Source organism: Rhineura floridana, chromosome 1 (assembly GCF_030035675.1).
Source record: "Rhineura floridana isolate rRhiFlo1 chromosome 1, rRhiFlo1.hap2, whole genome shotgun sequence".
In the NCBI taxonomy this organism is placed as follows: Eukaryota; Metazoa; Chordata; class Lepidosauria; order Squamata; family Rhineuridae; genus Rhineura; species Rhineura floridana.
Window position 1 is genome coordinate 50796992 of NC_084480.1, and position 17446 is coordinate 50814437.

Genomic DNA, 17446 nt, shown 5'->3' on the forward strand with positions numbered 1-17446 from the left:
AAATTTAACTAGAACAGAAAGGAGGGTGTGGAGTCAGACAAAGCATGTGGAAGGATGAATGGCCATGTAACAGCTACTTGTTGTTTATTGTTATGTTTTATAGTGTGTTTGTTTTTGTTTTAACGTTGTGTAAGTTGCTTGAGGACCTTTGGGTGTCAAGAGACTAATAAATCAAAGGAAGAGGAGGAGGAGGACGACTCTGTTTGCCTCACATGGATGAGGAGCAGATGGAGACTGCTGAGCAGCAGAGATAGGCTTTAGCGGCTGCGTAAGCAAGGAGGGAAGCCAAGAGCCCCATAAAGCTAGAAACTTGAAAGGCATGGCGTTTCGAGCCTCTGTGCCTTGCCAGGAAAGGGAACACAAGGCAAAGGCTAGGATAGGCCTCTAAACTAGGGGTAAATGAATTCCCCCAGTTGATGGCCTCTTTTGTTCTTTCTTGTACTTGTGTGCCTTCTAGTTGCTACTACTGGGAGTGCAGTAACTCAAAGCCCTGAGGAAAAAGATAGGACAGGGCTGCGCAAACAAGACTCAGGAAGCCCTTCTTTCCATGCTTTGTCCTTTCTCATGACCGGAGGCTACACAAACCATGCCCCAAAGCTCCCCATTTTCTCTTCTCACAGGCGGAAGGGAGGGGGGCTTCGCGAACTTGCCTTACACAAAGTCAGACCATTGGTCCATCCAGTTCAACATTGTTGACACTGCCTGGCACCAGCTCTCCAAGGTTTCAGATGGGGGGGGGGTTTCCCAGCCCTATCGGGAGATGCCTGGGATTGAATCTGGGATGTTCTGCACGCAGAGTAGGTGCGCTGCCAAGGAGCAACAGCCCTTCCCCTACATAAATCGTGCCCAGAAGCTCCAAATTTTCTCTCTTCACAGGCAGAAGGGAAGGGGTCTTTGAAAACCCCAAGACTCACAAGAGCATAGGAAGCTTCTTGCAGTGAGTTAGACCCTTGGTCCGTCTAGTTCAACATTATTGACACTGACTGGTAGCATTTCTCCAGGGTTTCAAGCAGAAGTCCTTCTCAGTCCTACCTGGAGATGCCAGGGATTGAACCTGGGACTTTTTGCATTCGAAGCATGTGATCTACCACTGAGATTAGATTACTGCAATGCATTTATACATGGCGCAGTCTTTGAAGACTATTTAGAAACTTCATGGTGCAGAATTCTATAGCCAGATTGCTGAACAGGAACTGGACAGTTCAAACATGTATCATAGGTTATAGCACACTGACTTCTCATACGTTTCTGAGCATAATGTTCAGTTTGACCTTTAAAGCCTTATATAGCTTGGGACCCCAATACCTCCTGGAAAACCTATATGAACTTGCCAGGACCCTTAAGCCTTGGAAGCCATCTTCTGGGTGCCTCCTCCAGCAGAAGTATGGAAGGTGGCTACAGGACAGAGGGCCAATTCAGCATCAGTCCCCTAACTATCTGATGCTATCCATAAGAAAGCCTGCCTGGCACCAACATTGTCATATTTTGGGCACAAAGCCAAAATATTTCTTTACTCTCAGAAATTCCCACCCTCTCAGTTACTTTCTATTCTTATTTATTGATCCCTATGAAGGACAGAATGAAAGGGTGAAAAACCCATACCTCAAATTCCAAATTTGGAAGGGGAGAGGAGAGAGACACCACACTCTTAAATATGGAGGATTCATAAGGCCATACACATAGCATAAAAGAGGTCTGGGGCAAACCATGCTGGAGAACTCACCTGGATTGTTGATATGAAATATTCTGAGAAGTACTAGGTGCCCAAGGATCTTCCTGAATCACATTCTCCATGTCTATCAGTCGGTTCTCCAAGGTTTCAACAGGTAAGGCTTTACTGCCCCACTTTAAGTGAGTCTGGAATTACAAAGCAATGCAAACATCAAATGAGGAATTGATGTATCAATAATAGTCTCAGTTTTACACTGTTATTTGTAAAAATATAGAAACACAATCTCTTCGGAATTCAAAATCTCTTTGATGCTTAACTACTCAAAAAGATTTGACCATTTTCTTGAACTTACTACAACAGAGGGAGTTCTGGTAGGTTTGGATTTTTGTAGTTCTGATATCTCAGTTCCAAATGCTGCTCTTGCTTCATTTCCAACATATTGTGTTTCTTTTCTTCCAACTGCCCTTCCTATATTAGGTTTTGGTCTCTGGAATCTGCCTCTGAGCAATAGTGTTGGTTGAATAGTACTCTGTTTGCTGGGGGTGGGGGGTAAAAACAGCAGTAATTTTAACTTCCATATATGCTATCTATCAGATATACCATCACTGATACCAGCATGTAACAAAATTATAGATTCAAATCCACAGGTTTTAATAATTATCCCTTAACTTTTTTCATAAATTAATGGTAACAACTGCTCAAATATCTAACAGAGAGATATATTTTATTTTCTATTCATTAGTAAATTAATCTGGTATTATCTTGCTTCCATATTTGATAATTGCACTTTCATTATTTTCCCAAGGATTTCCCAGTTACCTATGGCTTGGATCCAGAGAATCATGTTCTATCCATACACTGTTGCAGCTGCATGCGATTCCTGAAAAGTTGCTCCTAAAGCTGGATTGGCTCATGATGCAGTGATTAGTTAGAGGGGAAGAACCAACTGATAGTTAGACAGCTAGGGCACCCCGCAACCCAGGAAACCAGACAGATAAACTTGTTCTGCCAACAGTTCCATCACAGAATGATGGAGAGCATGGCTTAATTTTGAATTATATTTTTACTGCAGCACATTTTCAGTTACAGAAAAACCCATTATCTCCAGCAATCATTTTTCAACTATGTTTCAAATTACTGGATCTTTAAAGGGGGGTGGGAAATGAATTTCCTTCTACTAAAACTCTCTAAAAGCCGATTGATTCTTACCCAAATGTAATCTTTTCCTGGATATCTGATGATAATAAAACTTCATTTGGCTCATTACTCTTGAAATCTGAGAGGTTATAGGAAGACAAATGGGTTGTGTTTGTTGCAGCTGCTTCTGAAGCATCCATAGAACGCTCCCCTAATAAAAGGGATGATGGCAGGATTCCACACATTGCTGCTTCCTAAAATATATCAGAAGGTTCAATATCTGATGCAAAATGTATGCAGTTAAATTATATAGCACATGAGAAAACAAACACAAATAGTGCAGGCAATCTAAGTAGAAGACACTAAATCTGATGATTTAGGACTACTAATTCTTGTTGTATTTTACCACACAAGGTAACATTTTTCCATTTTTGTACACTGAAGTAATGTAACATCATCAAGGGGGGGGAAGTGACATTAAATCAACTGAGCCATTTACTAGCTGTCAGTAATTTTAGGCATCTGATGTTTACATTAGCTTTTTCAACAGTTCATGTAGTCACTGCAAGCCTGTCCCTATAATATGCTAGTAACGTTCTAAAAACACAAAAGAAAATGCTATATCCCTTTCCAACTATAATCCAAAGAGTTTCTTGAGGCATGTTTGAGGGTTTAACAATGCCCTTGTAAAGCATGGACTTTTTATCCAGAAATCCTTAATGCTGGAGTTTCAAGAACAATTTGCCATACAATGCTAGGAACTACTGGTGGTGGTTGCTTTTTTTTAAAGGGAAAAACATTAGTGGCACTTGGCTCTTGAAATTAAACTGCAATTAAATTATCTATTAGAGGAAGCATGCAAACTGACTGCCAACATAGGATTTGTCCCTTACAGGGCATCTCCAAATCTCAATATTAAGTGTAATTTAATATTCAAAGTTTCATTGTGATGAGAGTGACTTCATAAGTACTTCACCAGCAAAGGATACTGCAACCTGAAGTTATTAAATTATCAACAACCAAATGCCAGTTGTAAAAATAAGTCTTACATCTAGATGAGAGGACTTGCTGTTTTCACTCATGACATTTGCTGCAATTTCAGTTTTGTGTTCATTTCCAAGAACCTCTTTTTCTGCTCGTAATGATTCCTCCCTTTCTGCTGCCTTTTCTAAGTTCTTCTTTGGGCTCATCAAAGAGTATTCTATTTCAGCAGAAATTTCTTTTTCTTCTTGCTGGAGTCTGGAACCTCTGGTTGATGAAGAAAAGGCAACAGGACTTCTATGACTACTAAATAACTGTCTGCATCATTTTGTTTTCCTTTTTAACGTTGTAGAAACTAGTAGACGCTGTACTGTCCAATACAACACAACAACCCAAGTGAGGATGTGCTAATTTCCCAGATACTAAATGGTCTGACTCGGTATAAGGCAGCTTCACAGATTTCCCTTGTTGCAAAGCAAGGGTGGGGGACTTCGGCCCTCCAGATGTTGTTGGATTCCTACTCCCACCAACCTCAGCCAGTATGACCTGTCATCAGGGATGAGAGCTGTTGTCAAACAACATCTGGAAGGCCACAGGTTCCCCATTCCTGTTGTAAAAAAAGGATGCTATGTTTCTAAAACATCTTAGGAAGCAGAATCTTTCTCCTTCCATAATCTATAACCCACCTGCAAAAAAGGTCAATCCCAGACTTAGGAAAAGAAATCCCATTTTTGAAATTCATCATTAGACATGGTAAATATATGGCTAAAATGAGTGAAGCATTCACACACTATAGCAGCCTTTCCCAACCAGTGTGCCTCCAGATGTTGTTGGACCACAACTCCCATCAGCCTCAGCCAGCATTGCCAATGGTCAGGAAAGATGGGAGTTGTGGTCCAACAACATCTGGAGGCACACTGGTTGGGAAAGGCTGCACTATACAGTCTGTACTATACATGGTATAGACTGTGCCAGAAAAATATTAACATGCATTTGTCTTCATTAAGAAGCTGGCTTTATGCTCCTTATTCTTTACCCTTAAAATATCATAAACCTACCTGGTAGCAAGATCTGCCACATCCCCCATGCTGTTACTTGCCAAAAGTGTATTTTTGAGTTTATGACTCTCATATTCCAAAAGTGTCTTTACAGGAGATTGCATTCCGTGTGCCAAAATTACTTTCTCAGTACTAGCAACAGCTTTGTTTTCCAATACATCACAGTGGGGCATGTCAGCTTCATAACTGGTCACCTCCTAGGAAACAGATTAAATTTCTCTGAAACTTCCAAAATATAAGCATTCATAAAGAAAATGATCTGAGGACATTCAGCTAATGTATACCCAGATGAGAGCACAAAGTTCTTTTTAGCTTTTAACACACATTTAGATAAGAAATTAATACATACATGAAAGCCAGGAACTATAAAGTTAAAGTAACTTTGCTACTGGAGGTATATAGTTCCCAAAATTATTAATGAAGCAGACTGCTTTGATATGATAAAGCAGTAAGCTTTCAGGCTGCACAGAATTCTTCTATGCAGGAATTTAACGCAATTCAAAACCATGCAGCCCTTTCTTACTAATACTGTTAGTGCAATAAAAATGCATATGTTGAGTTATTGAGGATCATGTCTAGAAATAAGAATTCAGTGTTTAACTTAGCTACCAAAACTAATATATGCAGATGTTGTTTTCCGACCTAGATTGCATCTTATTTAAACAAAACAATGTTGTGCTCTTGAATGTTTTGAAATCTAGTCCACAATCCAGTCCCACTAACATAAACAAGGTTTGTATTTTCTCTGCTAAAGCAGGAATAGAATGATCCTGGCATCTACACAGTCAATCAGTAGTAAGCTCAATTCAGAACTGAAGATCAGACTGTTCATATGAACCAAGATGACAGAAGTTGCTCCAAGTCCAACAATATTTCATTCCTAAACAAGCTGGGTGTACAGAATACACACACTCACTTGTGAAGAAAGCAGACTGAAATTGTTTTGACTGACATTGTTAAAAACATCTTCTTGGACAACAAGCTTGAGAACCATCACCACTATTATTTCTCAAGCATTTACAGAATGCTAAAAAGCAATCGCAAAAGCATGGAGTATTTAGATGTGAATTATCATTCATAATAAGAGAAAGTACTCTGGCACATTAGAGACTAACTCCTGTATAGATGCATAAATCTTCGCAAGCTGGAATTCAATTCATTGCATGTGTCAAATACACTGAGAATGTTTTATGTACAGTGTACTTACTGTGATATTAGTTGGGAGTTCACTGCTGCTACATTCAGGTTGTATCAGAATCTTCTCTGATTCAACAGCTGCTTCAGTTGCCTTTTCTTGTTCTGTCTCAGTATTTCTTGCTGGCTCTCTTTGTCTTCTAGCTACCCTTCCTAAATTTGGCTTTGGTCTCGGCATTCGTCCCCTTGCTAACAGTGCAGGTTTTAAGACAGTCTGTTTGTTACTTTCTTGAGAAGTGGATTGTTTACTAGTCCTGAAAGAACAATGATTCCGGGGAAAAAAATGATACACCACTCCTAAAAGAATTAGAGGGGTGTTAAAGACTGCAAAGATCCTTCAGTTTATAACCTATGTTTAAACCTAATTGTAATTTGAGCTAATTACAAGTTCCACATTGAATTTTAGAAGTCTGTCATCATGAAGGATCAATTCCCTGACATTTTATTTGTTTATTTACATTTATTTATTACATCATATATCACTTTATCTCCAATGAGCTCAAGGTTGTATACATCGTTTTCTCCTCCCCATTTTATCCTCACAACAACCCTGTGAGGTAGGTTAAGCTGAGAGACAGTGACTGGCTCATGGTCATCCAGTGAGCTTCATGGCAAAGTGGGGATTCAAACTCAGGTTTCCCAGGTTATAGCCAACATTCTAACCATTCACCACACTGAATAAGAATAAGCCAAAGGCATATCAACAATAAAATCAAAAGGCATAGCTGCAAAATAAAACAAAATGCAGTAGCCAGGAGTGCATTTTTCCCTCGCTTTGGTTACCTGCCGACTGGATTGCTGTAATGTGATCTACATGGGGATACCCTTAAAATGGTCCAGAAATTTCAAGTGGTGCAAAATTCAGCAGGAAGAATGGTTATAGGAACTATGTGTTCCAATAATCTCACACGTATTCTGTATCAGCTATAGTCACTGCTAATTCACTTTGGGGCCCAATTTGGGGTGCTGGTTTTGGCCTGTAAAACCCTACATGGTTTGGGACCAGCTTATCTGAAGGACTGCCTCCCTAGGCCTAGCGATCACCTTCTGAGGCCCTGCTCTCTAATCTTTCAGCAAGAGTTGTTAGGCTAGCGAGTACCTGGGACAGGGACAAACTCTTGAATGAGTTTAAGTGTGTTTTATTCTGCTGATACCATTTGTAATTACTGCTGTTATTATGTTTCCAGTTGTATTGTACTGGAATACAACTGGAAATGTACAATGATTTTACAGCAACCTTCAAAGGGGTATACCTGAAAGGCAGGCTATAAATAATGAAACAAAATGAAACAAACATACTTACATAAATTCAGTATCTAAAACTTGGCAATCTTTTCCTGCAGCCTCTTCTGTGGTTATACTGGGTGCATCACACTGATCATTACTCTGAGAATTAAGTATAAAAATAAAGTGAACTACTGATCCTTTCCAAAACAAATCATTCAAATCACAAAGTGAAATTTGCAAACCCAGGATGAAAGGCAAAGTTCAAAAAGATATATCAGACACATACGGTTGTATTCAACTAAGTCCTACTCAGAAAAGACCCACTGAAATTAAGAAACTTATGTTAGTCATGCTTTTAACTTCAATGTGTCTACTCTTAGTAAGACTATACTGCCCATATGGTGACTGATTAAAATACAGGTGCTGGTTTTTGGCCTTTAAAGCCATGTATATTCTACATCTGTGTGGGTTCAGCACAGAAGCCCACAATCTGATAATTTCACTGGCATCCCTACAACATAACCGTTGATGGCCATTAAAAATTTTGGAACTGTGTGGCCAGTGACTGGTGAAAGGGATTGTCAGCAAGCCCCTTTCGGCACAACCCTGTGGGAAAGCAGCATGGCTATTTCCCTGTTGTGCATCCCTGACACACACAAAAAGGAAAGGCACTAAATGCAGGAATAAAAAAGGGAAAAGAGACCTCAAAAATGCCCAGAAGGGTTGGTATTGCCCAAACATTTTGAGTATTACAACTATTACTCAGAGATGACTCTGATTTAATTCTTTCAGAGAGAAACGAAACATGCCTTCCACATCGTATTTTGAGATGATGTACAAGACATTTTGGTTTCTCTTTGAAATAGCTAACAGCACAATCACAACTATTCTATCCAGACGTAAGTCCTGCTGAATTCAATGGGGTTTATTAACAGTAAATGGGGTTAGGGTTGCAGCTTAAATCAAAAGAGTTATAATATTCAAAATGTGTAGGGCAATAAATTAGCTACTGTATACTGTCTCCTCCCTTTTCATTCCTATCCTCCGTCTTCCATAGTACAGAAGCTGTATCAATCCCCGTTAATTTAAAAACTCATTGAGCATCTATATCTTGGAGATAAAATCATGCAAAGCAACCATATGTAAATTTGCTTACTTTTTGCTTTATTGTAAACACAGTGCCTTAGGAGCACTTTTTAGACATTTAGCATAGCATAAGTCAGGAGTGTGGAACCTCTGGCCCACTGCCCAATCCTACCCCACTAGGGGATCCAATTTGGCCCAGGAGGCCATTTCCCCCACCCCCTCTCTTATGGTGTCAGCTGATCAGCAGGAGGGTGGGGTTCAATTCTGCATTAGCTATGGATACCTGTTCCAAGAGGAAAAAGGTCCCTGTAGCAATGCAGCAAGATTTGATCCTGCTCATCAACTGATGGGCAGGGGTTACATTCTGCTCACACAACAGGCATGCTCCCACCACTGCCATCCCTGTGCGAAGCACAACAAAGAAGGCTGCATTTAAAAATGCAGGCTTCTTTCTCATGCTTCTCCCAGCAATGAGGGATGGGGACAAAGGGGAGAAAGAACCTTGTGTTCCCCCATTTTCCCCTCAACTGTCATGGTTCCCACGTGCCTGCCAATTAGCTGGCTGTTGGGCAATTAGGAACCCTGCGTGAGGGACTTTCACAGGTGGGCAGGAGAACCCACCCATCAATCATGTGATGTAACAGTGATGTCAAGCAATTGACTAGCAGATAGCCCCAAATCACCTGTGACATTTGCCAGCAAGGCCGATCCCGACAAGGATCTGGCCCGTGGAGCCAAAAAGGTTCCCCACCCCTGGCATACGGAAACCTCTAAATATAGTGTCAAGGTGAGCTATCTCCAAATACAAGTTAACATACTTAGAAAGATTCTAAACTATGTAGATTCTTCACCAAGAGGTTACGTTATCTTCCTCTTTGTGTCCCACCAGAAACTGATGTTTTCATGTTTAAACATGCTTTTGATTCCGTTGCTGCTTAATGTGTTAGTACTACCCTTTGTGTTTTTGCTTTCTTTCTGCTACTAATATTAGCTTGTAAAATGTATGTTTTAATGGTTGCATGGTAAGTTATTTTTATATTTGTCTTATCTGTAAGTTTTATATTTGTCTTATTTTCAGTTGTTCCCTTGTGGCATGGGAAAGTGGAGTATACATTTTTAAAATAATTATAGATAAAAAAACTGGCAAAAAGCTACTATAGCAAGCAAATAATCCTTGGACCACAAAATTAATACAGTATTCTCCTAATCCCCAAATGAGGAAAAAAATTAAATCCAGCAAATTGAATACCTTTTCTATTGTCACATCAGCCTCTGGCTTGTCAAGCTTGCCTTGGAGAGGTGCTTCTTTTCTGCCCAATGCTTTCACTATATTAGGTTTAAGTTTCTGCCGACGGCCTCTCACTTCTGTCTTTCCTACAGCTGCTTTTTGAGTTTTTCTGCATACACACACACACACACACACACATAAATTCACAGTTTTTATAATCCCAACAATATTTAGGCAAAACCTGCAAATAATTTATAAAGCGGAAGAACAGTCTCTAAAACAGAGGTGGGGAACCTGTAGTCCTCCAAATGTTGTTGGACTACAATTCCCACCAGGCCCAGCCAACACCAGCTAATGGTCAGCGATGGTGTGAGTTGTAGCCCAACAATGTCTGGGTGTCACAGGTTCCCCAACCCTACTCTAAAATGTCTGTGTGATTTCCTATGTATGACTCCCAAAAGGCAATTATGAAAAGTATGGTTTTTAGTTTCCACTTCCATCTTCACTCCTTAGAACAGGTCATTATCACTGAAACTCTGTCACAGTTAAAGTTTAGTACTATCTCACTCCTAAAATATTCCTAAAATGGATTTGCTTCAATATGAAGCAAGGCTTTTGTCCACAATTCACAGTATCTTCTTCCATCCCTTACTAGCCAAGGGAATACAAATCAGTTTAAGGGGTTGAACTCCTAGAAGTTCTTGCAATGTCAGATTAGGGGATCACCTCAGGAGCAGCTTCCTTCACCACAGCTGAATATAGTAAGAGGCGAAGTGCCCCACAATGTAAGATACGTTTCAAAAACCTTCTACTTTATAGACACTTACTCGAAGTCATTCACCCTGTCATTGCTTGCTCTGTCCTTTTCCTCTATGATAGGCCCACTTATGTTAGCAGCCTTATCTTCCACAATACTCTGAAAGAAACAAAGAACTTGGATAAGAGGGGTGTGTGCAACGATTCAGACAATCTGAGCACTCTGAAAAACAGGATTGGTCTATGAAATTAAGGTAGCCTCCATGTGTGTGGAAGGGAATGAAATGAAAAGGTTCAGGCAATGCAAAACATACCTTGCAGTAATTTTAAAACATTTAGTCCCATACCTTTTCTGCATCACCCAGAACCTCTGAAGGAGAGACCTCTGATGTGTCACTAGCTAGAGGTTCTCTTTCTTCTGATGTTTTTGATGCAAGTCTCTGCAGTTGTTCTTCCTCTGTGGGCTTTTCAGTAGCTGATACATCAATTTCCCTGAAGTTAAATTGAATATGTTTTTGTTTTCCAACATATGCACACATCTAGTCATCTACTGTCTCGGTTAAAATAAGCAAAACTGCATCCCCCCCAAAATTAACTTTTCCTCTTCTAGCAACCTATGGCTTGGATTCTAATCTGGTTTGGAACTGGTGCTGCCCTCTGTTGTGTTTTTCTGCCTCCCCCTTCCTGCTGAAGCCCTCTGTGTTCCCCCAAAAAGCCATTTCTAAGTGTTACAGAAGTTTTCAGATTGGCACAGAATTCAGCCTGGAGACTTGCAGCAGGATGGGGGAATTGGCAAAAATCTAAGACTCACCACTCACACAATAGCACCTTTGGATCTAAATGATGAATTTCAACCCTGCACAACAGAAGATCTATTGTAAGCATTAAAGAACACCAGTAAGAACATACAAACAGCCCTGCAGGATCAGACCAAAGGTCCCTCTAGTCCAGCATCCTGTTCTCACACAGGCCAACCAGATGCCGCAATGGAAAGTCCAAAAGCAGGACCTGAGCACAACAGCACTCTCCTCATGTATGAATCCCAGCAACTGGTACTCAAAGGATTCTAAATATTCACAAGGTCTATAAAGACTATGTTACAAAATCATTGTGATCTTGTTAGTTCACTGACCAAGAATAGAATGATAATCCAAAGCCCCATATTTGTAAAGAAGGCAAGTAGTTTCCAGTCTTATGTCCACTTACTGAGAAGTAAGCCCCACTGAATTCAATGAGACTTCCTTATACATACACTTATCTTCATGAATGATATCTACACATGAAATGTATGGAGGGAGGCGGGAGTAAGGGGTTCTTTTGAGTAGGACAGTTTGTAGTTACTACTGAAAATGCACAAATGAAAACTATAAAAAAACTTCTGAATATACATACACAGGATTGCACTCTAGAAAAGCAAATATGAAATGAAAAAGTAGATTCTTTTAGGAGGATAGACCACACCTCCATCATGTATTTCCCACCCCTTTTTTACTATTTTATTCACTTCAAATGATGGTCACTGTTTTCTCTATTCTGAACTCTTCAGACCAATTTCACCAAGCACACATTATAAAGTAAAAACAAGCCTGGGAAGCTGGAATAACAGTTGTGATCTCACACTCAAGAACTTCCTTCCTACTGTATCCATGCAGAGGCCACCTGAACTTCAAGCTTGTTTTGAAAGCCGCCCCTGCTCCCCACTTTCAGGTTACAGCATTAGTTTCATTGCATTTGAGGGATGGGAATCATGGCCTTAATATTTAACTCATTTGGCTACTGGTAGGCAGAATTTTAACTCACATTAGCTCTTCATCACAACTTGGCAATGGTATATATTCATCCAGTTTATTTAACTCAGCAGCTTCATTCTGCAAGGAAATTAAATAGTCAGTATGGTCTTAAGGTCCTGTTTCGTTCATGACAAGAAAGGTTATGCCATGGAAAATAGCTTTTTCACACTAAGCTGTCTTCCTCTACAATATAGAAGTGAGCACTGTTGAAGAGTACAGGAATTTCTTGTTTCTATCATGTTTACTTGGGGGTAACCTAGAAATCACTAAAAAATAAACAAAAGAAGAATCTTTAATTGCTTGTGTCAGTAGCTTTATCTATATGCAAAATTTTGCATAATTCAGTGTCTTGTGCTTCCCAAACACTGGACAGTTATGCAAAACAGACCCCTCACCTAGCTGGTTCTCCACTTATTCTGAAGCCATCCACGGCTGCTTTACCTAACAAAACAAATCCAGATCAAAGAAATAGGAAACAACCAGTGAGCTCCCAGATTATTTGATATAAGGTATCAGAGCTGATAACACCAGCTATTTGGCAGCATGCCTGCAGATGCAGGTGCAGTGGCTTCACTGCCTCCATCACATAGTATTGTTCCGTACATAAGGAATCATTTTACTCACCAGAAAGGTGTTTCTCTGGGGGCACCAGGACTCTGCCAAGTGGGTATTGTCTTCCTCTCCTGTTGCTTGAGGCAGGAAAGAGTTAGCACTCCAAGGGATTCTCACCTTAGCCCCTCCCATGGAGTGACAGTTTGCAGTCTGGTCAAGCTTGAAAGTATTACACTTATAACACTAACATGACTCAAAATAACATTGCATGACACCAACATGAAACATGAACTTGCAAACTTCTAGATCAGCTCCGTGACCCTTCAATTTTCCTTGTGTTATTCTTCCTCATGTTGCATCCCAGGGTGGGCCGGTGTCCTGGTGCCCCCAGAGAAACACCTTTCTGGTGAGTAAAATGGTTCCTTCTCCAGTGGGCACCAGGACACTCCCTAGTAGGATGTTTCAAAGCTGACCTATTGTATGGGTGGGCCATAAGCGGTTAATGATTTTTCTGCACCTTCTGGATAACTCTCCTACCAAAAGTTGCCTCCGCAGATGCATAAATGCCCATCTATGAGGAGAGACTGAAAGAACTGGGCATGTTTAGCCTTGAGAAGACCGAGGGGAGATATGATAGCACTCTTCAAGTACATGAAAGGTTGCCACACAGAGGAAGGAAGGGATCTCTTCTCAATCGTCCCAAAGTGCAGGACACGGAATAATGGGCTCAAGTTGCAGAAAGCCAGATTTCTACTGAACATCAGGAAAAACTTCCTAACTGTTAGAGCCATACAACAATGGAACCAATTACCTAGAGAGGTAGTGGGCTCATAGAATAGTAGAGTTGGAAGGGGCCTATAAGGCCATCAAGTCCAACCCCCTGCTTAATGCAGGAATCCAAATCAACACATTCCCAACAGATGGCTGTACAGCTGCCTCTTGAATGTCTCCAGTGGCAGAGAGCCCACTACCTCTCTAGGTAATTGGTTCCATTGTCGTATGGCTCTAACAGTTAGGAATTTTTTCCTGATGTTCAGTCGAAATCTGGCTTCCTGCAACTTGAGCCAATTATTCCATGTCCTGCACTTTGGGACAATCAAGAAGCAGGGGGTTGGACTTGATGGCCTTATAGGCCCCTTCCAAGTCTACTATTGTTTGTATGTATGTATGCATGCATGTTTGTATGATCTTATAGTACTTGATAAATGTATCCAGGTTTGCCCAAGTGGCTGCCCGACAAACCTCTTGTAGAGGAACCTTTGTTGTATGTGCTGCATAAGCATCTGCTGCTCTTGTTGAATGTGCCATAATACCAGGTGCAGAGTAAGGTAACCCCCTGAATGCTTCGGAAGCAGCCAGAGAAGCTTCAGTTAGGAGAAACTCACTAATGGACACCTGGTAATTTATGCAACAAAACCTCCTGAGTGTTTTGACAGCAGCCAGGAAATCTCCAACTAGGTGAAACTTCTCATACTTACATAGCAATCCCTGAAATATTGCCATGCTATGTGAACCTGCTGAGTGCCAGTAATCTGCAAATGTACGCTACTGTTTAAATGAACACAAAGGAACAACAGAAGGCCTGGAAGCCTTAATTTCCAGTGAATTAAAGATTGAATAAGAAACATGTGTTTGTGTTCTATTCACATTCTCAAAAAATATATAAAGACTATCTACCTGTTGAAGACAAGGAATAAAGACAAGTTAACTTAGTAAATATGCAGTAAATTTGCTACTGATCTTTCTCGAAGGAAGAAACGAAACAGAACTGCATATGTGTGAACCTTAGCCAAGTTACCAAATTGTGCAGAGTAGTAATCCCTACCAAAGGTTACTTTGACCCAACAATTTAATTTATAAACTAATATTTGTAATATTGATATTAATCTATAAACTGTTTTATGCTGCCCTGGGACGTGGTGGCGAAGGGCAGGCAATGATTTGAACATCAGTACCATTCCAACAGATCCTTAGCTAATAAACTGAATCTCCTAGTAAAATAATAGTGAGTATGTCATTGCAGAAGGTAATACTGAATATTGTTGTTGCAGAGGACATGGCTGAAGCCTCCTGGAAACTTGTGAAACAAAAACAATCTATATTCTATTTATTTTTTGCTATTTAATCCTTATTATTGAGGCCATCCTGTAGGGGGCCCTTAAACTTCTCAAGAATCAATAAGATATATGTAATTATCCATTCCCTCAACTGTTAAGAACTGCAGCTCTCCAGGAGAGCAAACTTGTGCTATCTGCTGCTACTCTTGGAAAGTATTTCCAAACAAAAATATTCCAGGGCTATCTGCTAGAAATACCCTTCACATTCTCATGACGTTCATGAGGTAACTGATATTTACTGATGTATATGCCTCTGGCGCTCTAGAGGAACCAGCAGACTCTTCCCAAAGATCTAATGTTCTGGTGCGGTGATGGGAAAAACCTAACAGTCTCCACACATGTCTTATAACTCTCCAGCACTGTATGAACATTCTCGGGTCCAAATAACCACAAATTGGCTTTTAGGAGTAAAAAAATATGTTGACCCTCGTAGCTGGATCTTATGCCCCACTCCTGAATGACCGATGTGACAACCCCATACCTACTGAGCAGCTTCCCCTTATTATATGTTGTTATAATCCTCCTCACCATCGCTACCATTTTCATTTTATTTTCCTCTCGCTGAGGGACTCAGTGTTCATGGAACTAATAATGAACATCAAGGCAGTCTGCCACACAAGAAAAAATGCATTAGCATCTTGCCACTGTGATCTGACCAGTTTCTGAGACATAGGCGGAACAAAAATAGCCCATCCTCAAGACTTGTATCAGGAGCAGCAAACACCCCTGAGAAGTAGAAGGATGGACTTCACACCTAGTGCATTGTGTCCAAGGCTGTTGTGGCCTTAAAAACAGGTGCAGGACATGATTTATTAGAGACCATTTCATCACTTCTTTCTACATTCAGAACATACCATATCTAACCCCAGTTGATCTAACCTTTTACTCAGCCAGCAAAAACTGCTCTGATAATAAAGAAACGGACTGTCCAGTATGGGACACTATGGAAACTACTACTCACATTACAATAGCATGCAGTGACAGCTCTCTGCCTTTGAAAGGCTGACTGCAGCTTCCGATTACTGAATGTGGAGGCTGCAACCCAATAACTCTTCACCTCCTGATGTGGAAGCGCCCAAATTGGCCCCATATGCAGTACTTGGCAACTGTAGCAATGTAGTGGAATAGTGAGTAGTAAGATGTTGCTGTAGAATAGCATGAGGCTCAAAACAGAATTGAAGACTGTTACCGAGCAGTAGGATGCACTTCATGCATCCATGCTATTCTTCTAACAGTCGCGTCTAATGGAAGTGCTATCTTTTTTAATAGATCAGCTTTGGCCGCTAAAAGAAGCACTGGCAAATTAATTACTAATAGTCAAAGTTTATACGTAAAGTCTGGGTCTGTAAAATAGTATCTATTTGCCAAAACCATTAGTCTTTTAGTCTGAAGACGTGCTACCCCTTCAACCTAAGTCTTTTACTTAGGAGCTGGACCGAAACACCGTGTGATTAGTACTAGGTCCTTTTGGAACCTCTGGATCAGTTGGTTTGTCAGGATGATCCAATGCTGCTAACATTCTACAAAAACAAATGAATAAAATGTTCATCCTTAACAGAGTGAGAAATACTTTCTTTTCAATCTGTACCACGAAATTCCTTCCGCTCCTCAATATCTGGCATCACCTGAGGATCAAGGGAATCTGTGTTCATAGCAGCATCTGGCTGTCTAGCAAGCTATGTCACTCTGAACTCTGGCCCATGGCACACTGGAATTGCATGCAAGTCTGGGAACTTAACACCCTCCTCAACTGAAGAGGAAGTGTGCCCATGATATGGCTTTCTCGTAATCTGACTGTGCGTCCAACTAATTTATTTTATTTATTCTTTTTTAATCATCACCATTATTTTTGCATGACTTGGCAGCAACAATTTGTGGATAACCAGGCTGATCAGCCTGTCTGTGGCTGGACTGAGAAACTACACACTGTGAATTAGACAACTGCAGCGCACCCAATGTGCCACTATATGGCGCTGTTGAGTGCACTTGAGCCACTGTATCTCACCAAATGAGAGATTTAACATCTTCCAGCCAAACTTGTCTTATCTGCTGCCAAAACAGATACAGATCAGATAACCGCATGGACTAAGTGTCCTGCTCAGTTGATCTGAATGTAGGCAAATAAGCACATATAGCCCCTGCGTTTTCTTTGTGGAGACCACCGATTTTTTTCATTTTTAATGGTCTTTGCCTATTGCTTGTGCCCACAAATTCATCACTTGATAGAGATAACGCACATCAAGCAGCCCCTAGTACTTGCGTTTGAGGTGGGCACTGTGCATTTGACAGGAGCTCATCTGCATGCTTGATTGCAGTTTACCAAGCTGAATTAGTGCACTGCAACTGACCAGGGCATCCAGGCCGTGCTTCCCTCATATAGCGTGACTTCCTGCTCTCCTGCAATTCAGCTGCCCTTGTAATGGCCATTAGTTGCTGCCCAATCATTGCCACGGGACTACCTAAGACTATTGAGGGAATGCTGCAGAATTATTCAGACCAAAGAGTTAATTTACAATTCCATAGACATCAGGAATTGACTTTACCATCCTTTAGGGAAAGGCATCAGGGTGCACTGCTCTTCCACCTGTGAACCATCTATATCCTTCTCCAGGGAGACAACTGAATCGTCATACACATTCTGTTGCGTC

General features: G+C 40.7%; 1 protein-coding gene across 2 annotated transcripts in view; it reads right to left on the reverse strand.

Moving 5' to 3' along the window:
• Positions 1–17446, reverse strand: part of BDP1 (B double prime 1, subunit of RNA polymerase III transcription initiation factor IIIB) — a 93637-nt gene that overhangs the window by 56620 nt on the left and 19571 nt on the right. For both annotated transcript variants that reach the window (XM_061621305.1, XM_061621315.1), the window contains exons 13-23: positions 12140–12207; positions 10687–10831; positions 10411–10499; positions 9605–9752; positions 7346–7428; positions 6056–6296; positions 4849–5045; positions 3859–4057; positions 2882–3063; positions 2025–2208; positions 1724–1857 (exon numbers count right to left, since the gene is read on the reverse strand). In XM_061621305.1, the coding sequence (XP_061477289.1) occupies positions 1724–1857; positions 2025–2208; positions 2882–3063; positions 3859–4057; positions 4849–5045; positions 6056–6296; positions 7346–7428; positions 9605–9752; positions 10411–10499; positions 10687–10831; positions 12140–12207 (1670 nt within the window). The remainder of the gene's footprint in view (positions 1–1723; positions 1858–2024; positions 2209–2881; positions 3064–3858; positions 4058–4848; positions 5046–6055; positions 6297–7345; positions 7429–9604; positions 9753–10410; positions 10500–10686; positions 10832–12139; positions 12208–17446) is intronic.